The sequence below is a fragment of the Dasypus novemcinctus genome, chromosome 3 (genome assembly GCF_030445035.2).
Source record: "Dasypus novemcinctus isolate mDasNov1 chromosome 3, mDasNov1.1.hap2, whole genome shotgun sequence".
NCBI lineage: Eukaryota > Metazoa > Chordata > Mammalia > Cingulata > Dasypodidae > Dasypus > Dasypus novemcinctus.
In genome coordinates, this window is record NC_080675.1 from 40,414,582 (window position 1) to 40,441,136 (window position 26,555).

At 51.9% G+C, this 26,555-nt stretch overlaps 1 protein-coding gene across 1 annotated transcript in view; it reads right to left on the minus strand.

The window, feature by feature from the left end:
• PLEKHD1 (pleckstrin homology and coiled-coil domain containing D1) overlaps positions 1-22,861 on the minus strand; it is a 37,906-nt gene extending 15,045 nt beyond the window's left edge. The window contains exons 1-6 of the mRNA XM_004477328.4: positions 22,430-22,861; positions 10,726-10,819; positions 10,282-10,371; positions 9,967-10,043; positions 9,048-9,139; positions 8,413-8,465 (exon numbers count right to left, since the gene is read on the minus strand). Of these exons, the coding sequence (XP_004477385.1) occupies positions 8,413-8,465; positions 9,048-9,139; positions 9,967-10,043; positions 10,282-10,371; positions 10,726-10,819; positions 22,430-22,578 (555 nt within the window). The 5' untranslated portion in view covers positions 22,579-22,861. The remainder of the gene's footprint in view (positions 1-8,412; positions 8,466-9,047; positions 9,140-9,966; positions 10,044-10,281; positions 10,372-10,725; positions 10,820-22,429) is intronic.
• Between the last annotated feature and the right edge of the window lie 3,694 nt (positions 22,862-26,555).

The following is a 26,555-nucleotide window of genomic DNA, read 5'->3' on the forward strand; positions in this document are numbered from 1 at the left end:
AATACTGTCTTGCTGGTAAATTTAATACATAACTCATGAGTAAAATTTATTTAGTTACTGAAAAAAGCAGAAAAACTGCACAGAATTTTTACTAATAAAATTATTTTAATTGTATAATTGATAAATAAAGGTACCCAAATCAATTTTAAGTAAATACTTTCTAGAAACGATGAGTTTAAATCATTGTATAAGTACCATATATATATATATATATATATATATATATATAAACTAATAACTGAAATTATTACACCGGAGTAAATGTAGCCTAAATTTCAGCTATTGTACAAGTAATCTTAAACTAATTTACCTGTTCATAGCTACTTCAAGTTTATCTAGTGCTTACTATAATAATAGTAATTATAACTAAAACTTATCTTATAGTTATTTTGTAACTAATTTTACCCCTAGACTTCAACTACTGTAATGGTAATTATAAACTGAATTTGCCTTTGCTTACGGTTACTGCGGGTATAGCCCACCCCTTGCCTCTGCTTATGATTCTAAAGCAGAGAAAAAAAAGGATCATAGCATTAGAAACATTTTGGTTATAAGCCATTAATTAAAAAGAGCCACAGAGCGGGGAAACTGAGAACCCCTAATCTGGAAAAGCCAGCAAAAGAAAGCCTTCAGAAAAATCTTTCAAATATTGTTTCACAGTTAAACTTGTTTTATAAAAAAAAGAAAAAAGAAAAAAAGTTTTAAATAACTAAGTGGTGTTTCTGTATCAAACTATTCATGTCTGCCTATTTGTTAAAATTAAATACACAGTTGTATAAGTAATAAATATTCCTAAAACCCAAATTAAACTAAGTGGCATAAAAAAATCATATAGAAATCTGAATATAAAAACTATGGAAAGAGCTAAAAAAAATCCTTATTAAATTAAATTGGAACAAATTAAGTGATTGCTTTATATTCCAAAGCCTAGAAGTCAGTATGCCTTTAAAATTATTCACAGTTTTAAAATTTTATCAAAGACAAAAGGTTTTAAGCCCCTGTAAAAGAAAAGAAAGCAACATTCTTTGTTTAAACAATAACAATTTCAACTTATTTAGCTTAAGTGTTATCTCTTTGGTTTATAAGATACCAGGTTAATAGGTTAACATTATATGTATTGAATCTTTAAAATGATAGAAGCTGTAAGTTCGTGTTTAATGAAATTAAGTTAAATGTAGGGCTGCCCTCTCTTAAATGCATAAAGTAAATTCCATTAGTTGCTAATTTAATCTAAAGTAAATTTGCCCATCTGTGGTTGTGGTCAATTATGAAGAGTTTGTAAAAGCATATTCCAAACTGAAGCATTTAAATGGCTAATTCTAAAAAGCCCATTATTAATTTAAAATCTAAATTGGTATTAATGAAAGTAAACAACTTTGTAACAATAAAACCTGTCTAATGGTCATCTCAATGTGAACATTCAAGTAGTAGTAATGAAAAATTACCTTGATTCCATTGGGAATCTTCAGTTTTCATTTTTAAAAATAGGAAAAGTTATTTTTCCCTCTACTGCTAAAGTAAAATACTTGCTCATTAACATCTTCATGGTAAAATGTAAAAATAAAAGGCAAAGTACTAAAAAGTTAAGTTCTAAAAAGCAAAGTACTAAAAAGTTAATGTAACACATTGCATTGAAAATGTTTAAAAAGTATATAAAAATCAAGAGATAAATTTCAGCATTGTCAAATTCGCTTGTGCATTCAAACCAGGCCTTGAATACATTGCAAGTTGCCTCTCCATACAAGTTATTGGCTAGTTTGGTCACTGACCCTAAAATAATGAAAGTATCTGCTACATCTCTGGTCGTGCTCCTGAAGTGGATGGAAACTACTCTGCAGTTTCCAGCTCCTACAGCAGCCAGCAGTGGTTAAGTACAACCACATGTACAATGAATATTGTCTCCAAACTGGCACTGTTACATAATGCCAGAGAGCACTGTGCACCAGGTTGGTAAAATCTACTCCCTAGTTTCTCTCTAGCGCCAACTGTGCTGCAGCTTCTGTGAAGAACATATCAAGTAGAGCCATAATCACCAGAGAACTGTAAGTAGAACTTAAATACAAATTGGCATTATGGCCACTCCCATGGAGAGATAACATGTAAAGTATTGCAAACCTGAAACTTAAATCTATTAATTACAGCTCAAAAAAACAAAAAACAAAAATGCTTATGTATTGAGTAATACATTAATTAGTATTAAGTACTGTACCTTTATCCTGTTCTAAATATATGCCTGATAATTATAGTGTTATCTTTTCTATTCTAAATCATGTGCAAAATACATTAAACATGTCAAAAGTCCTGGTAAACTTCATTTTCTGAGTAGTTAATAAACATGTCTATGAGATAAATATAGTCATCTTGCCTGAGAGCAGTGGGGCCAATGGCCCTTTTGATCTAAAAAGCCACCAAACTGGCTTGGGGGCAACCTTTCACAGTCTTCACCTCATACCAGGTGAAGGATGTGCTTGAGGCCAGGGGCCTCCAGTGGCTTACAGGTAACCAGTTACTTAATACCAGGCTCAATTACTAAAAACCCCCGAAGTGCAAATGAGGGTGTGTCAAACTCTCAACCCAGCCTCCCTACCACCAGTAAAGGGCCCAAAGTCAGATCCTGAGGAACCCCTTCTCTACTCCTGCTTGGAAACTCTTAACCGAAACTACTCGAGCAGGCCAGATTTAAAAGATAAGCCTCTTGTGAACCCAACATTCAATGGTTCACAAATAAAAGCAGTTTTTTATATATATATATACATAAAAAGTAAAAAGGCAAGCCATGTGGTGGTTTCTCAATTTGAAACCATAGAGGCCAAAGCTCTTCCCCCTGGAACTTCAGCCCAGAAAGCTAATTGCCCTTACCCGAAGTTTAAAGCTAGCAGCTGGGAAACGGGCTGATACCTACACAGACTCTAAGTGTGCTTTCCTTGTCCTTCACACTCACTCTGCTGTGTGGCAAGAACAAGGCTTGCTTACTAACAGTGGGTCACCTATTAAGCATAAACAAGAAATCCTAGGTTTAGTAAAAGCTGTACCGTTACTTCAAAAAATAGCAATTATGCATTGTCCAGGGCATCAGAAAACAAACACTGTCATAACAAAGGAAAATGCTCGAGCTGATGCAGCTGCTAAAGTGGCAGCACAAGCCCAGGCCTCCCTCCTACCCCTTATTCCAACACCTATACCAATACCTAAAGTTCCACAGTATACCCAGGATAAACAAAACCAGGGCAGCTAGCCTGGGATTCACCCTGAAAACTGATGAGTGGCTTGTTAAGAATACTCAGGTCTACCTGCCAGGAGCAGTGCAATGGAAAGTCCTTCATGGACTTCATCAAGCCACTCATCTGGAAAAGGATGCCCTATCCAGCTTAGCCAATGGGTTTTCCAAAAAAAAACAAAGCCTAGTAAAAACAGTAAAAAAATTACCAGGAGTTGTTCAATTAAAGCCAAAATGTAAAAAAACTTTATATTACTCTGTAGTTCTGATCAACCCACAGCTATTAAAGCTAAAAAAACTTCCAACTTGATGCACTAATCCTGAATGAAACCAGCTGCCCAAGAAAGTGCCATTCACCAGAAGCACCTGACGAAACACATGAGTGCCAATCATTAAACAGCCTGGAATGCATCTTCAAAAACAAAGCTAAATACCTAATACCATTATCTATTACAATTTCTCTCTGGGGGTTAACCAAAAACATAAAATAACTTAAAAAAATATATATATATATATTTGTACTGTTCCCCACCAACTTTAAAAAGGTGCTGTCTTTGCAGGCCCCTAACCTTTTCTACCTCTGTGATCCAGGGTATTCCAAAATTCTAATTAAATTTGTTTCTTACAGAATGGGCATCTTATTAACCACATGAAAACTTCATCAGCTTCATACAGAATGCCAGATCCATCTTCCTTCAGTCAAAATAAAATAAAGTTTTTACACCTTGTCAGGTAGGGATTACAGCCCATGGCAAGCAGGAAGTAGCTACAGAAAAAAGATCATCTCCCTTCAGCACCTCTTTAAGATTAAAGGTGTAAACTCTCTAAAGGAAAGATAAAAACTAATAAATAGATCTGAAGCCTGGCAAGAAATCCACATAAGCACCGGTAAGCCCCAGGATGGCTGCTGGGGGGCTCCTACCCCCAGGAGTCTGCTGTCCAGAACGAGGACTTCTACTGGGAACAGGAGAAAGCCCCAGATGTTGCCAGCAGCCTTGTCTTTGAGCCCTCGCTGGGAAATTGATAAGTGGGATAATCAATCAAAGCAACAAACAGCGGCCCACCTTGTAACTCTAACAATAGTAATGCCAAAGCTTAGCAAGTTAAGCTGGCATAAAGGGGGGCATGATATGGGCTATGGGTGGGGCTGTGCCTCTCTTCATGAATAACCTGGGATGTGTGTATCAAACAAGAACTTCAGCCCCACCTTTCATAACCATGCCAACCACTCCAGTCCTGGAAAGCCAATCAAGTGACATAGGCTCTAGAGACTTTAAATATTCAGGAAGGATGCAAACTAAATATGTTAATTCAAGCTTACCTGGAATGTGGGAAATATGTGTTAACTCAGTCTTATCTAGCACTCAAACAAAGCATCATTTAACTCTTTTCTCCTATATCCTCTGTATAAAAAGAACCCAAAAATCTTACTTGGAGCTTGGGTTTTCAACAAGAGTTCCTGAGCCTGGCCGGTCATTAATAAATTTTCTTTCCCCAAATTATTACTGAGTCCTGGCCTTCCATAAGCGATCACTGAATCTCTCTGCTTCTACGACATGCCCAGATACTGCTGATGGGAGTGCACATTGGTGCACATTTTCTAGAAAGCAATCTGGTAATATGCATTAGGAGTCTTAAAAGTTCTTGCCCTTTACCTGAGTAATTCCACCTATAGGAATTTATCCTAAAGAAATAATTAGAAGAGTAGACAAAGGTTTATGTACAAGGATATTCACCGTGGTTAGTTTATGATAGTGAAAAACTGGAAACAATCCAGATATGCAAAAATTGAAGGTTAGTTAAATGAACATTGCATATGCTGAATCAATTACAGCTATTACTGATTACATCAAGCCATGAAAACTGATGTTTTCAAAGAATATTGAATGAAATGGACACCTGCCACAGATATGCTGTTAATGAAGGTATAATGAAAAAGCAAGCCATAAAATGGAATATCTGATATGATCCTAATTCAATCCTATTAAAATATTTAATATGTAAGGACAATACATGGAAGAAAAAAAGACTGAAAAAAACACCTATAAGTTGACAATAGTTATCTGTCAATTGTGGAAATGGAATAAATTTTGTTTACATCTTCATGTTTTCCAACTTTTCTAGAAAGACCATAATCTCCACCATTAGGGGAAAAAATTAGGTTTGAAAGGGGAATGAAATAAAAACCCCTTCCTGGTTGCGCATTTCCGTTCTGCTCTTCACTTCACCTGTGTGACCTGGAAAAGAAGTCGATGTCTAGGGGTAGCTTGAGAATGTGGAATAGAGTGGAACCTACAGCTTATAAACCTGGAGCAGCCAGAACCTCCTGTTTGTGCAGCCCAAGAGACTACAAGTGTTTGCAGTAACTAAAGCACAGACTGAGTTGCCAGCCAACAACGGCTGCCACTAAAGCCTTTTCCCACCATACTGAACTTATTCTGTTGACTCTTAGACCTGCCATCAGGGTAGGTGTATAGGGATGGAAGGAGTCACTGGGGGGCAGATTTCAGCTCAAAGAAAGGAAGAGCTTTCAAGCAACCGAGCACTCATGCAAAGGACACCTCCGTTGTTTATGAGATGCCCAATCACAGATCAGGATCAATACCCATCAGGGAAGCTGGCAGGCAAAGAGCCTCACACTGAAGTGGGAAATTCTTTGCAACTCAAAGAGCGGCTTCTGACTGGGAGCAGCCTGGGTGGCAAGAACCCTGAGGGATTGGCTCTGGGCATTTCTGATTTCTCCCTGTGTGCCCACATGCACAGCTCAGCCAGAAGAGGAAATGGGGCAGGAGGTGGCCTTCCTCAGGGGCTGATGAAGATGAGACCACAAGGAGCCAGGGTTTCCTGGGGCATGTGTGTCCCAGGCAAATGGGTCCTGATAATGCTCCCTGCTCTGCTGGGTCTGATTTTCCAGCAAGTTCTCTGGGTGCCCAGTTCCCCTATATCATTCCCTAATGCTGGAAACCAAGCCAGTACACCTTGGCTGTTAACGGCCCCCCCAGGGCAGAAGGTGGGTGGGGAGGGGATGACACAGGCAGTGAGACAGGTGCAACTCTCTAGGAGTCTACTGACTCCAGACCTCGAGCCTTCTTTAGGCCAGGCTGCCCCTCAGAGACCACTTGAATGATCAGGGGACTCGTCCTCTTATCACTGAGCCATGTGCCAAATGCCTGTGTGTGGCTCAAGGCACAATCTCTGGGGCCAAGAGGGCTTGGCAGACACATATTTTGGATGCACGGGTAAGGAAGGAAAAGCCTCGGCAGGGTGACTCAGTGGCAAAGCCAGGAACGGACCCTGAGGAAGCATCTGACCTAGAGCCTGCAGCCAACAAAGGAACGTGGAGCGGGCATGGCTCTCTGCCTCCTGCCTGCAAAGAGCAGCCTCCCTGCAGGTACCAGCTGCACTCACGTTTTATACCCCAAACCCAGGAGTTCACGCTGACAGAACGCCTCCTTCAATGTACTGTGGCTTTAAACGAGCTGCTGTGCAGTGGGTCTCCACTGTCCTCATTTCGCGGCTAAAGACCTAGATAGAATGTCTAAATTTTCCTCCAGCCGCCTGCTGCCCCAGATTTAGCCTCTCTGATGGATATGCCTGTCTCTCTCCCCGCTGGTGACCGGTTCTGTCACTCCATCCCATTCCCAGGCTGCCTGAATCGCCAGTCTTTAAGTTGTTGACAACCCAGCAGAAGTCTTGCTCCTTGAAACATAGAGAACTCTATGAAGAAAATGCCAGAATTCTAACGCGGGTCTTAGATGAGGGAGGGCCTGGAGACCCAAAGCCGCTGGGCTGGAGGAAGGCTCGGTGCTGTCCAGAGGCCAACGCCCTCAGAGCTGTTCAGTTCCAATGCAAACCCAACGATTATTTCCCCCCAGTAACTGACAAAATGATTCTCAAGTCCAGCAAGGAGAATAAATGGGCAAGAATAGCTGGTAAAAGTTTTGGAAGAAGAAAAATGAGAGAGGATTGTCCTGGATAAAAGTCAAAATGTAAAGTTGCAAGAATCAAAGCTTCCTTGATTCATTCCACAAACATGTATACCGAGCACTCTTCCTGCACCACGTGCTGTGCCAGGCACTGGGGACGTTTGGATGCAGAGGGGACCTGAGGATGACCTGGGAGGGGTGAGGAGTTATCGAGAGACAAATCAGAGAGTCAGGCACTGAGCTGAGGCTGAGCCAAGGATAGCCTTTTGACTTGCCTGGGAGAGGACAAGGAAAAGCCACCAGGCAAAGAGATTTGGAATGTACCAGGCTTCCCCCTCTGTAGGCTCCTGTGGGTGAGCCACCCTGCAGCTTCAGTCCCCAGGTCCATAATTAATAGTAAGTAATACTGATATGATTGTAACACTAACAGGAACAGATATCTGTTAAGCACATACTGTGTGCCAAGCCCTTTATAATTAACATCTCACTTAACCCTGACAACATCCCTAATAAGATAAGTTCTGTTATCATCCCCAATTTTCGGCTGATAATATTGATGCTCAGAGAGGTGAAGTAACTTGCCCAAGGTCACACAGCTGGAAGTGATGATGGTCTGGCTCCAGAGTTCTTCCTGCTAACCACTACCTTCCTCTGCCCTCCGGGGCTGCGGAATGGCTCCTCAGAACAGGTGGGGTGCAATGCTGTGTGGCATTTCCAAATGAAGTGCCTTTCAGTGGCTCCCCACCTTCAGGGGGGCAAGGGTCTCCTTTACCCCACAGGTGACCTCAGGCCAGTGCTCAGCCCCCTCGGCACCTGTATTGTCCACATTTAGGGAATGAAGGAATGTCTTTGATTGATCATGAAATCCAGTCACTCTTACGGTGCCAGGGCCCCTCGACCAGATCACGGAAGCCCTCCCTATGAATGCCACCACGGACAAGCAGCTCATTACCTATTGACACCGCTTACAAAAATTGTGGGTGACTTCCACTCTAGAAGTTTGTCCCCCGCCCTTTTTAGTTTCCTCCTGCAGGTGGGGGGAGAGTGAGGAGAAACATGCTTCTCACCCAGAAGCTGGAGCAAGTTCCAAGCACTGTCATCTCCCTTGGCCTCCCTGCACTGGCCTGCAGGTTCTCTGGGTGTCCAGCTCCCCTATACCACTCCCTAATGCTGGACACCTGAGGACAGCCCTGGGCTGCGAAGGGCCCACCAGGGCAGAAGGTGAGCGGGAAGGGGCAGCAATTCTGCCTGGCCTCAAGGGGCACCTACCTCTCTCTGCTCCCTCTGCAGGCAGAGTTCTTCCGTCTCTTCCATCAGTTTGTCTGCCAAAGCAAGCACACACGCACTCTCAGGGGAAGCTCGCTCCAAAGCCGAGGTCCTGCGGGAGCCTGCAGTGACCTCCAGTCCCCCAGCATCTCCCGAGGAAGAGGTCGGCACTGTCGCACCCTTGCCAGGCAAAGGGCAGGACTAGCTCCTGGGGACAAGCTGCTGCGCTGGCCTGAGCCGCTACCTTCCTTTCCCGCCACCTTCCCTGCTTTGTGCCTTCAGGGGGCAATGGCTGGGCCTCGTCCTTGCAAGCTCCTGCCTGCACAGATGTCTGGCTAGTGAAAGAGGGAAGGGCATGGAGGATAAGAGGTATCTACAGGGGCCCCAAGTGTCTGAGAAGGGGGAGGGGAGATGTCTAAAGACACACAGAGCTGACAAATCAGTGACAAGCTGGGTCCAGAACCCAGTCTCTAACCACCAGACTCTCCTGCCTCTGGTCCTGCAATTGCTTCATAAAGCCCTCCAGGCTGCAAGCTGGTCTCTGGCTCCTCATAACCTGAGCCACTCCCCTTCCTCCACCAAGCCTCGAGGTGCTATCGTTGGGGAACTTCAGCTCCCTGTCCATCCCTCCAGCCAACCTAAATACTCCTGCTTTTCCTTGGCCAACTGCAGGCCCTGGGCCTCCAGGCTTTTGATCATGGCTTCTCCCAACTGGGCGTTCTTCCAGGTCCTAGGGAGGGAGGGCAGATGGGGAAGAAACACAAAATCGTTACAGCAGAAGGGTCGGGGAGAAAGGAAATGAAAGGGGCATGCTTTGCGCTCATTCATCCTGTGTCCTGCAGAATCCCAGCTCGTCTTCCTTCTGGCACCCAGGGCTCTGGGCTTGCCACCAGTATGGATCAGTTACAGTCGCCCGAGGCTGCCCAGGCTGCTAAGTGGGCCACGGCCAGCTGAGCCAACAGCGTTTCAGAGCAGGGGAGAGATTGAGTCTCGGGCGGCTCTCTACACCACGGAATGTCCATCACGCTGCCCAAGGCATGACCCTGCTGAACAGGCAGGTCCTGGGGCAGGGGCTTATGTGCTGGGCTGGGGGTGTCTGTGATCTGAACCCTACCTTACAAAGCACCTGGCTCCCGTCCTCGCAGGGATTATTTATGGGACTGGGGAGGTGAGGTGGATGTAGGGAGGCAGCCAAACCCCATTAGGAGAGGTAGAAGGAGGGAAAGAAGACACAAGATGCTAGATTTGCTCCCACCAGTTGGAGAAAAAAGGTGCCCACGTGTACCACCCGGGACTGTGACTTCAAAGCTCGCTTAGGAAACTTCTCGCAGATGCTCTGCAACCCGGCCTGTCTCCTCTCACGCACCCTAGCCCCCTCCCACCAGCCCTGTCTGCAAGGCGGCCCAGAAATCACCCTTTCCACCTTGCCCTCTCCTGGCGCCCTCAGTGCCTCCCAGGACCCCGGCCCCCCAGAGGGGCAGGAGCGCCGGCCTGCCCAGCCGGGACCCCGCCCCCTTCCGGCCCGCAGGTGGACCCCTCCTGCCCATGCGCACTTACACCTTCCCGGACTCGTGCAGCATCTCCAGCCACTGCGTCTGCTCAAACTCGGACTCGGCAGCCAGCAGGATGTTTCCCTACCAGGAAGGGAGCCAGGGGTGCCTGAGAGGCAGGGCCACTCTGAGGGTGGGGGCACGCCCCTGCCTCTGCAGACCCGGCTGTGCTTTCCCACCCCCCCACTACCCCCATTCCACGTCCCTACGGAGGACACCCTTCCGAGGCTAGGCCCCTGGAGGCGTTGCCCCCGTGAACTTGGGGGTCCCGGGAGCCAGTGTGCCCCTGCTGAGCCCCGGCTGAGCGGAGAGCCCTACTCACGTGGAAATCCTGGTGGGAGATCTTCATGGCGTAGGGCATGCTGGGCTCTTCCCTGGCCTCCACCAGGCAGCCCCCCAGAGGGATGACACCCTGAGGAAGAACCGGGGCAGGCAGTCCCCCCCCCCCCCAAATCCAGGTCACTCAAGGCCATTGCCAAAGCCAGGTCCAGCCAAGGGCTCCAAGCTGGAAGTCAGTCCCTGGGCCGATGGGCACAGACCAGAGCTGACTCCCAGAGGAGGGCAGTGGGGCTGGGCCAGGCTTTGGGGCACAGAGGGTGGGGGCCCAACCCAGATGGGGGGCGGGAGAGCTGCTCGCCCCCTGAAGAATTTGCTCTCCAGGCCCAGTTAACCCAAAGCAAGGCACCGCACCATCCCCCACCCTCACGAGGCACCTCCCTCGCTGCTGGGCCCACCCCGCCGCGGGCCTGGAGGGAGGCCGCCTCACCTTAGGGTGGATATTGAAGTACTTATTGGTTTCAAAGCTCTTCTTCTCACTCTCAGAATAGTAAAGCAGAAAGCTCTCTTTGATGATGAAAAACCTACAACGGGGAGAAAAGGGGTGAGGTTTCTCGAGTCCACAACCACCCTTCGGTGCCCTGGACTCACACGGGAACCATAGGGACAGCAGCTGAGACTCGTCCTCACCCTCCCTGGGTGAAGGCCCGGCTGTGCAGCTCCTCCCCTGCCCAGGTAGCCTGACCCTCCAGCCAGTGGGTGGCTCGAGTGGGCAACCCACAGCTGGTTTCCAGGTCTGGCGGCTTCCATGCCCCACGAGCACCTCTCAGGCACCATCAGCCCCTTGAGGCGTCACCTCCAGTCACTTAGGGTCTGCCCCAGGAGAGGTGGAACGGGGGAAAGGAGACACAAGATCCCAAGGTGGGTCTAGTGGCCAGTAGCCATGAAGGCTGACAGTGCCGTGGAATTGGGGTACTAGCGGGTGAGGCCAGGCCTGCAGCCCCCACACGCCCCACACTGTGACACCTGCATCTCCGTTGGTCCCACACTGCCACAGACTCCCTCTGGATCTCAGGTCTAAGTCAGGATTTCTGTGGCCTCAGTGCTTTCTGGCTGTTGGGGAGGGGACCTTCTTGATGCTGTCATGTAGAGCACTTGGACGCAGCCTGGGGACTCTCTCAGGACTGGAGTGGGACGGGCAGTGACAAGACACTAGAAGAAGATCCAGTTGGTCCTCAGAGCCCCGTGGCTGAGGGACAAGGGGCGGCTGGTCCTCCCTCCGGGGCTCCTGTCACCCTCCCCCCGCACTGTAGTGATGGGATACGAGCAGAACGTGGTGGAGATTCTGAAGCTGGTGACTGTGTGTGAGCGTGTATACGAGGGGAGTTGAAAACGGTGATGTGTTGGAGCCAGCTGGGATGGGCTCACGATAGCCAACGTCTTGCCTGCTCTGTATTCAGTGATATTGGCCGTGGTGCGAGTATTTATACCATGAAAGTCACCAACTGCTACAAAACAGCGTTTCCTTCCGCCCTCCCTCTGCAAGTTGAACGTTTACCAGCACACGACTGATTGACAGCGCCCTCTTGCCATGGTCTTAACCAACATCTCTGGTGGGCATCATGAAGTCAGTGAAGCTCCGGATGGTTCTACCAGCCACGTGATCGCTGCTGAGGTCACAGCTGCTGCGGCGAGGATCCCCAGGGCTGCCGACAGCGGCCACCGCGCCTCCCCCAGGGCTGCCGACAGCAGCCACCGCGCCTCCCCCAGGACAGTCAAGCTCAGCTCTGGTCTAAGCCTCCCACCAACTACCTTTGTTTATTCCCACTGAGCCTCCATGCCCAGCCAGGCAGGGGATGCAGCCCCGTGGACCCTGCTCAGAGGTGACACCCTGCTACGGCTGACTCCACCCACGGCAGCTGTGACGTTCTCCAGCGCCAGGCCCTTGTCCACCTTCTTAGCGTTCCCACCAGTTGTGCCCTGGGGCGTCACCTCTGCGCTGCAGGCAAGCCACAGAGCTTGCAGCTCCACACTTGGCTGGGTTTTGCAGGATCCCACAAGCATAGATGGTGTTTTTCTCGCTGAGATGCCTTCCCCCTTAGTCTTCACTTGGCTGAACTCTTCTCCCCTCGGTGACCAGCGCAGCCCCCAAGGATAACGGAGCCCCTCTTGCTCTTGCCAACTGGGCACTTAGCACCCACCGCCACACCCCCTGGGCTCATCTTGTCCCTAGGGAACACGTGGCTCCTGGGCGGGGGACAACGCCCCCTCGGTCCCGTGGGCCGCTGTAGATGTTCCCTGCCTTTTCCAGGGGACTTCACAGGATAGATGAGAGCCTGGGCTTTGGTGTCAGACAAACCTGCCATTTCCTAGCTGGGAGGCCTTGGGCAGGGGGCCGCACCTTGCTGGGCCTTTGTCTCTTTACCTGTGGAATGGGCGTAACGACACCTACCTTCCCTGGCTGGTGTGAGCATCCAAAGAGATTATGAATCACAGCCCATCACTCTGCCATTTCTCAGAGGACCCAGGAGAGAGCTGAGTGATGCACGCTCACAGCAAGAACAGCTCGCACCGGAAGAGGGCAAGAGACAAGCCGTACAGGGCTGCCTCCTGGGGCCCGCTCTCCCCCTTCAGTGCCTTCTGAAATACCTTCTTGTCCTCTTACCCCTCACCACTGTGCCTGGGACTTAGGGGAGGGGGCACCTGGCCAGTGGGCCAGTGAGCAGGGCAAGAACAGGGGCTCCGGAGCCCGCCAGCCCTCCCTGACGCTACAGCCTTGAGCAAGCTCCCAGCCTCGCAGTTTCCCTCTCCTCTGTAAAATGGGGATGCAGATTATCTGTCCCTTGGGATGATCGCTGGCAGGATTCACTCACTGATTCGACAGTTCCCGAGCTCCCATTCTGGTCCCGGCACTATTCTAGGCATGGGAGACACAGTCGTGAACAAGAGATGAAAGTCCCTGTCCCCTGAGGGCTGGCATCCAGCGAGTGTGTGTACGGTGGGAGGAGGCAGTGAGTAAATAAACAGGAGAGAGAAGTGCGCCAGACGCTGATAAATGCTAAGCGGGAAACTACAGCAGGGTAAGCGGGACTGGAGTGACAGCGTGAGGGAGAGGGCGGTCAAGGAGGGCCTCATTAGGAGGTTGACCTTTGAGAGGGGAGGGGTTCCAGGCAGAGGAACCGCAGGCACAAAGGCCCGGAGGTGGGGAGGGTACCTGGCTGAGGCAGGAGGATGCCCGTGGCTACCGTGAGCCGGGCAGGGACAGCCCTGGGGGCTATCGCGGTAACAATGACAAAGCCAGTGCTTATCTAGCACTGATCAGGAACCACCTCTGGAAAGGCCCTGAGCACCCACCAGGGCCCTCTGAGGCAGGTGCTCCCAGCGTTTCACAAGGGCAGAAGCAGAGCAGAGAGGCGAAGCCGCACCGCTAGTGGATGTGCTGGACTGGGCAGGAGCGACCCGATCTGACTTACAGGCTCGTCCCGATGGCTGAGGTGACAAGGCCGTCAGGGCAAAGGCAGGGGCACTGGCAGGGGCTATCGCCACAACGGGGGCCAGAGAGGCGCAGGCGGATGAAGGCACCTAAAGTCCTTAGCACCTGCTTGGCACTTGGGAGGGGTCCCCACGCATCCCGTCCCTCCTTCTCCTCTTACGCTCTGAAGGAAAGCACAGAGAGAGGCGGGGCAGGGGGCCACTCAGGGCAGCCTCTGCTCTGTTCTGGCCAAGCCTCAGGGCCTGAGAAGCCCCGGGGGACGCAGGGTCAGGAAAGGCCCACGGGCCATGGATGCCAAGCCTGACCCCTTCCAGCTGTTCTTGACTTGGTGTGGGTGGGTGTGGGGGGTGGGAGAGGGCAGCTGGGATGACCCTGGGGGCGGGGGGTGGCCACGCCCTGGCTGGATACCACCCCACAAAGGGCGCGCTCGGCACTTCTAGGCCCCGGGTCGTAGGCTTCGCTTCTGACCTGTCTCAGTGATGGCCCACTGCTCCCACCTGGCAATTCTCTGCCTCCCTCTCAGCAGGTGGGGGTCCAGGAGCCCTGCGCAGAAGGACACTCCCTCTTCCCTCCTTGTCCCCCAAAGTCCTCTTGTCCCCAGACTCCCTCATTCTGCCAGCGAGATACCACCTTCTTCCGGGCCCTGCAGGGTCTGGTTGGCCGGCAGGGCTGGAGAGAGCTTTTCCCAAGTGTCAGTCACTGTGCCTGGTGCTCTAATGCATCAGAGCGTTCACTCTGTGAACAACTCCGGGAGTGAGGGGTAGGGCTCTGTGGTCCCACTTTACAGATGAGAACACTGAGGCTTAAGAGGTTAAGTAATGTGCGTGAGGCCATACAGGTAGGATAGAGGTGGAGGTGGGACTGGAATCACAGCTGACAGTCCCTGTTCCTACTCACCGTACCACACTGCCCAAGAAGCTGCTTCCTCCTTCTTGCCAGAGCCAGGGCAGGAAACAGATGGGCAGAGCAGGAGGTGGAACGGCCAGGGTAGCCACGGGTTAGCGTGCTGCCCTTCCCAGCCCCGTGACCTGGGCAAGTCACCTAATCCCCCTAAGCCTGGGGTCCCTCACATGTAACTTGAGGATAATAATAGTACCTGGATCTCACAGGGCTATTGGGATAATTAAGTGAATTGGTTCACAGAAGACTTAGAATGTTGCCTGCCACACGATGAATATTCAGTATGTTTACGCTCTTATGGTTGTTTATTAGGCTCCCTGTCTGCTGCAGCCTCCCCTGACCTCCTTTCCTCTCTGCTCACACAGCTCCTGCAGGAGGGAGCGGTGGCTCCAGCCCAGCTGGTCCAGCTCCCTGTCCTCCAAACATGATGTGTTCCCGCGCCTGCCCCTCCCTCCGGTCTGAAGCCCACCCCTCCTTCCGGGCTCAGCTTCAGTCCCCAGAGCATCATAGTCCAGGTGCCCTAGCCCTAAAAACACTCCCTGGCTGCCCCAGTGGCCAGGGAGTGCATGTGTAAGGGAAGGGGTCTCTGCCTCCGCTCTTGACCTTGAAGAACAGTGTTTGCACCTCCAGATTAAGGAGCATTTACCAAGGGCCTAGATGTTCACTTTGCTAAGTGTTTAATGGCATTACTTATCTGCATCTCTCATGGCAATTTTAAGAGGTGGAAGTTGGACTGTTTTTTTCTGTTTCACTGGTGAGGAAATGAGGCACAGAGAGGTTAAACGACTGCTAAGTGCAGAGCTGGAGCTCATCCCTCTGCTGACAATTCCCATGTTCTCGACCGCTGTGCCCCGCAACGCCTGGTCCTCTATGACCCATAACTGTTGTTTGTCTTCCTAGAGCCTTGCTCTGCAAAGCGACCGAAAGTTCCTGGTAAATGCAGGCAGGAGTGCTCAGGTATGATGCTGGGCCCTAGAAATCGATGATTTCCTGGCCTCAAGGAGCTTTTAGTTGAAGGCAGGAGACAGAATGTAGAAATCAATAATTTAAAAATAAGTAATGTTTATTGAGCTCCTTCTTTGTGCCAGGTATGTTCTAAAAACGTATTGTATGTTAACTCATTCACCCCTCACATGTGGTAGGTGATAAAACTGGAGCACAGAGAGGTTTAGCAATATGCCCCAGATAACACAGCTGGTAAGTGGGGCAGCTGGCATAAGTGCCAAGCCCCAGGACACTCTGCAACACTGTTTGTATGAGGTCCAGGAAGAGTGCAGAGGAGGGAGGAAAGAACGGTGTGGGGGTCTGGCCAAGGGAGTTCTTGGAAAGAGGGTAATAAATGAGCAGGGTTTTGAAGAATCCATCTTCAAGTACCTCAGGAATAGGGGAGGAAGGGGAAGATGCGTTTCAGGCAGAGGGAACAGTAAATGCAAAGAACAGTGAGTTCAAGGTTATCGAAATGTTTGGTATCCTGGCGGATAAGTGCAAGGGGGGTGGGCAGAGGTGGTGGGGAAGGGGGAGGATTGAGGTCAGAAGGAGGCATCCGCCAGAGCAGGGAGGTCCTTGTGGGGGGCGGGGCTCCTTCCTGCAGACTAGGGGTGCTGCCACTGCTTTCACCAGGGTCCCTGTGAGGCCACACAGACTTGGGGAGGGAGCCTTGAGTGGGGCCACAGCTAAGCAAGGGGGCTAATTAGAGTTATCGAGAGGTGTAGCATCTCGGATGACATGATGATCTGGGCTCCAGCCTGGGTGCCAGGGTGGGCACAGTTTCCACTAGTCAAGCTAGGGAATCCGGGAGGGGATTTCCTGAGCTTTGTGCCTGCCTTTTCTCCCCTCTTCAATACTCTGAAGGCAACAGGAGCTCAACCAGAGCTTGACTGTCCACACTGGCCTTAGAGTGGATCCAGCTAGAGCAGAGGACAAATGCTACTTAGACCCACAGTTACTGTCTAATTTGGGTGGGTCCACTCTACTGAGCTCCTTCAGTGTCTGGAGATGTAAAGTCCAAGGGGCTAGAAAGGGCTTTGCATAACAGAGGAAGAGATTTGGAGTGCTGAGGAAATCCTGGAGGGCAGCAGGGAGGGGAGTAATGGAAGAGGGCAGAGGAGAGGGGCTCCAGGTTGGATGCAAGCGGCTGGGCTCTACAGGGTCAGAAGGCAGCATCCAGGGGGATGGGGGCTGCCTGGAGGGCTTTAGAAACCAGGAGCTAACCTGCAACGTGAAATCGTTTGCACTTCTGTGATCGAAATGCCTCCTGCACCCTCCTCCCAACCAAACCTTCCGCAGTCTACTGCGCCCACAAACAACTTGTGTGAGTGGTTGTGGCGGTGAGGAGGAGAGGTGGGGGGAAACTGAGGAAAGAACTGAGTTCCACATCTCAACGAGGACCGTATACATGAACAGCAAATTAATCCATAAACCAAGGAAATAAGAGTTTAGAGCCTCTTGAGGGTAGCAGAAACCCTGGCATAGGTTTTCTACTTCTTTGGAAGCAGGATCTTGGAGCCAGTCTTATCCTTCTGAAGGGGGCGGGAGTTACACAGGGGTTCTATTTTGCAGGAAGGCGGAACATCCAGCCGGGCAGATGCACTTCCCCAGGCATGAGCGGCCAGGTAGGAGGAGCACCCAGTAGCCTCGCGCAGACTTGGCACCCAGTCTCCCTCGCGCCTGAGCGCCTCAGAAATTGAGGAGCGGGTGGGTGGAGGGACAGAGGGTTGGGGCAGGTAAATTCTAGAACTGGAGAACAACTTTTCAGAAGTGGCAGAAGGAAGATCAAAATGACACAGCCTCCAGGGTCTCATCCATTTCAGGTAGCCTGTGAGTGTCCATCTCTACTCCCTGCCTGGCACCAGGTTTGAGGAGGTAGGACAGCAGACTCCCCCCTGGGCAGTGCATGAGGTCGTGGAGAATTCTCCACACACTGCCGTGAGGGCAAGCTTAATATGTATTATGCATGCAATCAGGTCCCACAAATGTGTAAGCCCTACCCTGGGTCCTGTGAAGGAACTCAGTTGTTAATAAGATCTTCAAAAATGGGTTAGTAGTTAAGATGAGGCCAAACTGCAACAGTGTGGGTCTTACTCCAGAATGACTGGAGTACATAAACGCAGAGGAAATCTGGACACAGTCAGTAGGAGGCGAGACAGATGGCCACGTGACAGAGGCAGTTGGCCACGTGACAGAGGCAGTGACAGTTATGCCTCGCTGGCAAGACACCACGAGTCTGCGGACTACAGGGAAAGCATGGCCTGCTGACACCTTCACTTTGGACTTCTAGCCTCCCAAACTGTAAGCCAACAAATTCCTGTTGTTTAAGCCAACCAATGAGTGGCATTTGTCACGGCAGCCCTGGCAAACCAAGACCACGTCTAAACAGGTTGAAACTTGCGTCCTCCCCTTGTAGATTCATGGGATGCAGTTTTAAAACCACAGCTTTGACCCTCCCTCCGCCACCTTTCGCAGATGAGACACTGTGGGCCAGTGAGGGCGCAGGCCTCAGTCTGGGTCATGCAGCTGGATACGAGCAGAGCGGGGACTGGAACTCAGAGCCCCTGCCTCTAAGCCCAAGTTTGTTTTCTACATCCACAGCCGGTCTCAAAAGAAACTGCTTTATTACTTTCAAGTCCTGGACACAAGAAAGCTGAACTGCTACAAGTGATCCTGCTTTGAGGTTGTAGGGGAGTTGGGACGTCGAAAGGTGAGGCTCATATTCAAACATGGATTCAAAGTCTGCTCAGGGCAGCTTATTCACCGATGAGAAGTGAGGCTTGTTTGCAATATTAATATACTTAACTTCCACGGGTCTGGCCCAGGTGAGTCATGACATGGGCCCAGGGAAGTCTGAAGTAATGCTCTTTATTTCATTTACTTTATTATATTTTTTTAGTTTATATTTTTATTTTACATGTTCTGCTTGTTTTAATTTTGTATTTTATGGTGGTGTGATTCAGAGATTGTGCACTGCAATCTCAGTGCCACCACATCGGGAGGGGGCAGGGGTGCTGGTCAGAGCAATGACTGGGGAGATTCAGATAGGACACCTTCACCCCGCCTCTGGGCCCAGGTTTCCTATCAGTGGGCTCGGGAGGACAACAGCTTTGGAACGAGGCGACAGAGCCAGTATGTGAAAGACACTATGAAATCTTCAGAATAAATTAAGGTGGTCAATCCTTTCTTGTCTCTGCCCCCCAAACCTGCCCCTTCCTCAATGCTGAAAAGGGCCCCCGCTTTGCTACCACCCCCACCCTCCCACACACATTAGTAGGTGACCCCTGCCCCTTGACTCCCACCTGGCCGCTGCTCCCTTGCCCATGCTGCCATACGCACAGGAGTCTGAAGAAAGCAGCTGGATTCGTTTTTAAAGAGGACTTCCAGCACCCTCCACCAATACAAAACAAGCAGAGATGCCACAGCTCTGCTCATGGGACGCCTCGCACAGCTGGCTATGAGGAACGCTATCCGAACCAGAAATTGAGACTAAAACCCGGAGTGTGTCACCACAGGGAGGCCGCGTCTGGGGCCGTGGCGGTGACATGCTGGCTCTGCCCCTCCACCCTCTGGAAAGGCTCAGCGTTGCAGGGTTACCGCTGGGAGGCAGTGCTCAGGGCTGAGGACAAAACTGCCAGCCGCCAAGCCTCCTGGGAGGGAGGCCTCCCTGACTCCCTTTGGAAGGGTGACAAGCTGCACAGACCATCTGTCCACATCTGTAAGGCACCTATCAGATCAGGCGGCTTGAGACTTGGGAAATGGGGCCACTGTCTCTGTAGTGCCCCCGGCACCCAGTGGATGCCACAACCAGTTCACCAAGGCAGAAGGCTGCCCCTCCTCTAGCCTCAGTGTCTCGCAAGAGTAAACTGCTTCTGGGCTGGTCTTTCGCAGGGCTCAGAACCCACCGGTCCCCTTGCATCTGGGAGGAGGAGAGTCAGGAAGGAACAGGGATGCCCTTGCCTCAAGGAGGCATTGGCCGGGCCATTCTCATCAGGGGCTCTGCTGGGGGAGCAGATGTTCAGAAGAGGCTGGAGGGGGAGGGCTAGGGAGCTGGAGAAAGGGTTAAACACTGGGAAAGAGTTGGCCTGGAGGATTGACCAGACCTGCTGACCGGGGTTAGGGCTGAGACTTCTGCTCCCGCCCCCTATCCTTTCCTCCTTTTGTCAGGGATGTTTGGCTCTTCACCTACAGCTCCCGCATTTCCACTGTGCCTGGACTAAGGCAGAGTCATAAACCTTCCATTCCGGACACCTCTCCCAGGTCCTCTTACCTCTGCTAGTTAATGTTTTGGACAGATGCCCTCCCCTTTCTGTCATCTTTGGGAAAACGAGCTGATTCTCTAGTTCAAGGGCATCTTCTTGTTCCAGAAAGGCAGGGCTGCTGGGGCAGTCGCGGAAGAACCCTTGTGCCAGGCATGCTTCGGGGCGGGAGGCACATTTGTGCTGATCGGAAGAGGTTTTACAGTACCCAGCTGGCCACAGCCGCTTCCATCCTGCCCATTCGTTATTTATGCAGTGTGGAGCCAGAGCCTTTCCAGGCCCCCTCCCCTTAGCTGCCCCAGCCAGGGCATCGATTGCCCTAATGGCAAGGCTCCTGTGGCTGATAATTAGCTGAGGTCAGAGACTCCACTTCACAAATGGGGAACTGGGACCCAGGGGGCCCTATCGGGAAGTGAGAGGGGCTGAGCTTAGCATCTTGCCTTCCCCACCCCCAGATCCTCTCTGGTTGGCTCTGTCACTGATCAAAGGCCAAATCATGTGTGTGCATGTGTGTGCGCACGCACGCATGTGTGTGTTGTGTGTCCCTAGATCTGCAAACATGGACAGAGGCCTACAGTGGGTGGGTGGGGTGTTAGTCCCTGAGCCCTAAGGAAGGAAGAGTCTGCACAGCAGCAGCAACAGAATTCCTACAAAGGAAGGGGAGCAGAGGGGACGGTGGAAGGAGGCTTGAAGCTGTATGTGCAGAGCATGCACACTGTTTTGACTTAGGCTGGATGATTATTTGGGCAGCTGTGGGGATGCTGATGGAGATTTGGGGGGTGGGGGTGCTAAAGTTCTCCAAGCCTCCCTTGGCCCCGCCACTGTGCTCCTAGCTGGTAGTTTCCAGCCTAGATGCTTCCCAGCCCTAGACTCAACTGTGGGAGGAGAGGCCAGCCCCACCCCCCTGTACCTGTGGTGGTGAGGGGCTGGGGGGTATACCTAGGGGTCATAGACCCCTGACATTTACTAGGGAAACAATCAGGTGGAAAGGCCTGGTCGGAGAAATCCTGCATGACAGGAACCAGAGGCAACAGCAGTTACAGCCACCGGACTCGACGGAGGCGCACTGGCTGCCTGGAGCAGCTAGGGAAGAAGGGAAGGGGGTGGGGGCCGCTGGGGAACACGCCTGGCCTGCGGATGGCACTTGAATCCAAGAGCTGCCTCCCCACCCCCACTCAAGGGCCTGGTAGGGACAAGGCAGCTGCTGGCACTCAGGGCTGCATTTAGGGGATCAAAATTAAGCTTAGTGTTGAAGGAACTCAGGGAGCCTGTGTCTCATCAAATCCCAAAGAGAAACCTTGTAGACGGAAAAGAGTACACGAAACGAGCTATGTAAAATGGGAAACACAGTCTGTGGCTCCATTTGAGTCGCGATCTGGTAGAAATATTAAATTATTAATCAGAATAGGACATCAGAACCAACCACGACCACGTCCACAGGACCTGTGGTCCTGGGAACATTTGAGGCCCCCCGCTGTCAAGTGGAAGAAGCCTCAGGGTGCGGGAAGGGGCCCACCCTTTGTTCTCTGGCAGGGGTGCACCTCCAGAGAGGGGCCTCGCTATGGTCTTCTTTTCAAGGCCACCCCAGGAGGCAAACCTCAGAATTGAGATAGGGCTGGGGAGAAAACCGACAGAAGGCCTACACCACCTGAAGCCAGCACTGGGGGCTTCCTGCAGCCGTGAGGCTGAGACCCCCGGCCCCTCCTTAGTACCTCCCTGGCCCACGGAGAAGGGCAAAGTGGCTACAGAAATCTGCGGAGCCTTCTCTGAATCGGAAGCCAGGAAGCTGGGGCTGAAAGACTGCTGGCGGCTGCTCTGGCACTCCTCACCACCGCCTCCAAACGATCCGTCCTTCCCGGCAGGACCAATCCATCCCCTCCGTCCTGCCCCTCAGTCCCTGCTCTCAGGCCTAGAATTTTTTTTTTTTTTTCATTTCAGGAGACATTCGGAGAGCTCACAAACATCGCTCTCCCAGGCACAGACACTCACCCTTCCAGTGCAGCCTTTTGCTGCCCTGGCCAGCTCCTTCGGTATGTGCTGGGGAAGGCGAAGGGGGGTAAGGTAAGGAACCCGCACCCTAGCAAAGTATGTCCTCCAGTGACCCCACTGCCGGGGTGGGGTAGGGAAGGGGGTCTCGAGAAGATGAAATTGGCAGCGGAGGTTCCAAGAGGAGAATCTGGCTGAAGATGGGGCTTCTCCCTCCCTGGCAGAGTCCTGACCCGACTGTGCTATTCCGTGGCCACATCTCTTCGGCCAGCCCCAGCCTTCCCACTCGAGAGTTAGGGCCATTCCACAGAGAATTCACACGCGCGCACACACCCCATCCCTCCCAGGCCGGGGCTCCCACCCCAGGTCTCCCAGCCTTCGGGACAAAGATGACCCCGGTCAAGGCTAGGATCCATCTTCAGGGGGGAGCCAGCAGTAGAGTGAAACGTGGAGAGGCCAAGGTCAAGGAAGGCAGAGGCAGAACAGAGACTGTAAGATGTAGGAGGGGGTCCTGAAGTCCGGGGCTCCCTCCCCCGGCGGTCCTGTGGGGGTGCAGGGGGTGCACTCACCGCCGGGACCACTTGGCCGATGGCTTCCCGAAAGGCCGCTTCCACAGCACCCCGTAGAGCTGCACTTTGGTGCTGATGTCCAGCGCGTCCGAGTCGGCCTGCTCCATGGACGGCGAGGGCGACACTGAGTTGGACTTGGACGTGAACATCCTGCCGCAGCCGGGCTGCCCCCGGGCCGACGCACACACTCCAGCGGCGGGACGCTGGACCGAAGGCGAGGGCTGGCTCGCGGCGCGCAGGCTGCGGGGAGGCCGCGTCCCCCGGCGGCTGCGGCGCCGTCGAGGCTTGTTCTCCGCGAGTGGAGACGAGGAGCGGCCCCCGCCGGGAAGCGCCGCATTAAAGCGCGCGGAGCACCGGCGCGGCGCGAAGGGGGCGCGCACCCCGCGGCTCCCACCCGTGGCTCCCGGCTCCGGCCGGCGGCAGGGCTCCGCGGGAACTGGGCGGGGAGGGCCGCTCGGCCTCGGGCGGGTCGCACGCAGCCCCCCTCCCGCGGCAGCCCCAATTCTGGTGGCCCCGATTGGCTGGGAGGGGCCGGGGAGCCGGGCTGCAGGCCGGCCGGGAGCGCCAATCAGCGCGGGCGCCGACTGCAGGGCAGGGCCGGGGATACGACCGCAGCCTCTGCCGGCTCCCAGCCCACGCGCCCAGTCCTCTCGGTTTCCCCTCCCGAGCGCGGGGCCTCCACCGAGACTGCGAACACACCGGCTTTGTAACGTGCGTTTAGTCACTCCCGCAGGTGCCTGCCCGCCTCTGGGTGGGGGAGAGGCAGGAGCAGCGGAGGGCTGACAACCAGTCCTCACGCAGCTCGGTGAAACTTCGATGAGCCTCTTGGCTTGCTCATCTGGAGGATGGAGAAGCTCGTGCCTCATCGGGCAGCGCGGTTGCGAAGTAAGAATTAGGTGTCTGCAGCGCCTGCCCAGGGAGGCTCGAACTCTGGGTGGCCGCTCCCTGCCCCTCCCCGTCCCTCAGGTGGTTTTCACTTTCCACCTCGCGCCTTTCTCCCGGCTCGGATTGCTTTTCCTGTCACCTGCCTGTCAGCGCCAATCCAGAGCGGTCAGTGAAGATTGCGCCTGTGATTTATCTGCGCGCCAGGCACTTCCGCCCGCGCTCCGGGTCGGCGCTCGGGAACTGTCTCACTTTCACGCCGGGGCAGTCGTCTGCGCCCCCGGGGGACTTCTCCACTCTCCAACGGCGAAAATGTTAAATTAGCGCGGCTGCCGGCACCACGTCAAAGGCCAGGAATTAAGTTTGCGCCGTTAGCAGCGCAGGCCACTAGACGGCTCTCTGTCATCCCTTCCCGGCTTGGAGAGCGGCGGGCGCACCGCTGGGGGTTCCTAATTCACCGGTGCCCCTCCCTGGGAAAACTCCTTCCTCAGGGTCTCGGTTGCTCCCATCTACAGTAAGAAAGTCAGACTGGCACAGAAGCTTGCAAATGAGTGCTTGAGAGCCAAATCAGTTTACAGATATATTTTATTTAACTTGCCCAAGTTTTTTAAAAAAGTGAGCTCTAACACTTAAATGTACAGATCGTATTTAATGAAGTTTATTTGATGAATTCCTACACCGCATAACCACCACCCAAAGCAAGATACAGAACATTTTCCATTGCTCCCAGAAAGTTCCCTCATTGCCCTTCCTAGTCAATTGCACACCCCTACCCCACTGGTAGGCAACCATTTTCTAACTTTTATCACCCTTTAAAAATTTTGAATTCTAATGCTTAAAGTAGCATTCCCCACAGCCCTCACCATCCCCTATTAACCTTTGCTCAGCCTGCTTTGCTCATTTATTACCTGCCTGGCTTCTCCATATAAGCCAGGGGTTCTTAACACGGAGTTCATGAGCTTGAATTGAAATTCAAAAAGCATTCTTGTGGGGATGTGCTGGTGTGGGTGTGATATATTTATTAAATAATACAGAGTATGGTATGGACTTAATAAGGGGTCCATGGAACAAATAAGGTGAAGAACCCCTGCTACAGGCTTTTGAATCTGTGACCCTGGCTAGATGCTGCCCCAAGGTCTTCCCAGTTCTAACATTTTATGCCTCTCAGGGGCATCCCTTTTCTCCACCCTGGCACCCTTCCCCTAACCAGCTCTGGGGTTCCTGAGCCCTGGCAGCATCACCTTTTTGCTCGTTCTCTGGAGGGCTGTCTGCAGGTCCTTGTGCCTCTCTCGTGGCTCACGTGCCCCTGCAGGACAGCTCAGCCTTGTCCCTAACACAGGGCCCAGAGCCCGGCCTTGCCAAGGGCCTGGGTCCTCCAGGTGGAGACAGGCTTGGGGAGATGATGAGCTGGATGGATGCAAAGTGGACATTTCACATGTGTTTTAGTTATTTTCAAACTCATTTCTAATGCTTGGAAAATTTCCCACTTTCTGAGTACTGCTTTTCCAAGATGGAAACTAGAAAACTTGCTTTAGAGTTAAGACACAGGTCTTTGGTGTGGACTTCACCAGTCAGAGGCACTGGAACATGATTGATTTTTCCTTTTTTTAAAGATTTGGTTTTTTTTATTTCTCTCCCCTTACTCCCCCCGCCCCCCTGCCATTGTCTGCTCTCTGTGTCCATTCGCTGTATGTTCTGTGTCTGCTTGCATTGTCAATGGCACCAGGAATCTGTCTCTTTGTTGCATCATCATGCTGCGTCAGCTCTTCGTGTATGTGGCGCCACTCCTGGGCAGGCTGCCCTTTTTTCACATAGGGCGGCTGTCCTTACGGGGCGCACTCCTTGCATGTGGGACTCTCCTACGCGGGGGACACCCCTGCGTGGCATGGCACTCCTTGCACGCATCAGCAATGCGCATGGGCCAGCTCACCACACGGGTCAGGAGGCCCGGGGTTTGAACCCTGGACCTCCCATGTGGTAGGCGGATGCTTTATCCGTTGAGCCAAATCCACTTCCCTGGAACAGGGTTTTGAGTTGCAAGTGACTAACATGAGGAAAAGAAATGCATGCACGTGTGTTTTTCCGGGGAAGGTGGTGACAAAGGAATTTGGCTTGCTTTTGGGTCAGTGGTGGCTGCAAGGTTGAGTTCCTGATGTAGCAGCAGCACCAGTGCTGGCTGCAGTGGCAGTTACAGGGAGGGGCGCTCCTGGCAGCAGCACAAATAGCATCACATGCTCTGTGGCAGCAGCAGCTTCCTCATCAGGTCACTTCTGCAGCATGGTTTTGGGTATCATTCCTGGAAGCTTTACCTCAGGCTTGACTCTCCAATCCTTCTAGTAAGTTAATGAATTAATTCCTTTTCTGCCTAATCAGGTCGGCACCAGCTTTGGATGCTTGCAATGAAGGACTAGTGATGAGATCATGAGCCATAGGAGAAAAGAGAGCAGGCTACCTGGAACCATTCCTAAGTAAGTCCTTCCCGAGGAGCAGGGCTGAGAGCCCAGATGGTTTCTGGGAAAGCTTTGGTTCCAAGTTTCTCTAGAGCAGGGGCTCTTAAGGGGTCCAGACGCCTTTGCTAGTCTGGTGAAAACATGGACCCCTCACTTAAGTCCACACTATACTGTGTATTATTTAATAAATATATCACACCCACACCAACACGTCCCATGAGAATTTTTAAAATTACAATTCAAGCTCATGGACCCCTTGTTAAGAACTACTGCTCTAGATCAAGTTTCTTCCCTGCTTCTCTCCTTTAGAAGATCCCAATGGAAAAGAGAAAAACAATCTTTGCCTATATCTTCTGCATACAAGACACATTCAGATGAGATCGGGTGCGTTCAGGGTGGTATGGCTGTAGACACAAGACACATTCAGACCTTAGCCTAACAGTGCTTAAGGCTGGTAGAAAGGCTGCCCTGAAGCAGATGTTAGACTTTAGTGGCTTCCTCTCCCCTCCACAAACCAGCCCAGATCCTGCCAAGTCATCCTTGAGATAAGCTATTTCTGCTTCCTTTGTGTTCTCTGCCCCTGCTGGTGGGAGTGCTGAGTGCCTGGCTGAGGGTTCTGTGGAAGACAAAACAAGGTGGGTGCCAATCCAGTTCCCCAGACCAAGTGTGGGTTAGGGCTGCCCAGACTTATCAGAAACCCGTGTGCCCAAATCAGAGAGAGAGCTGACATTCTAAAGATGCTATTTACAACTAGTCCATGTCATTTAATTTTTACAGCATCATCTTGAAGAACA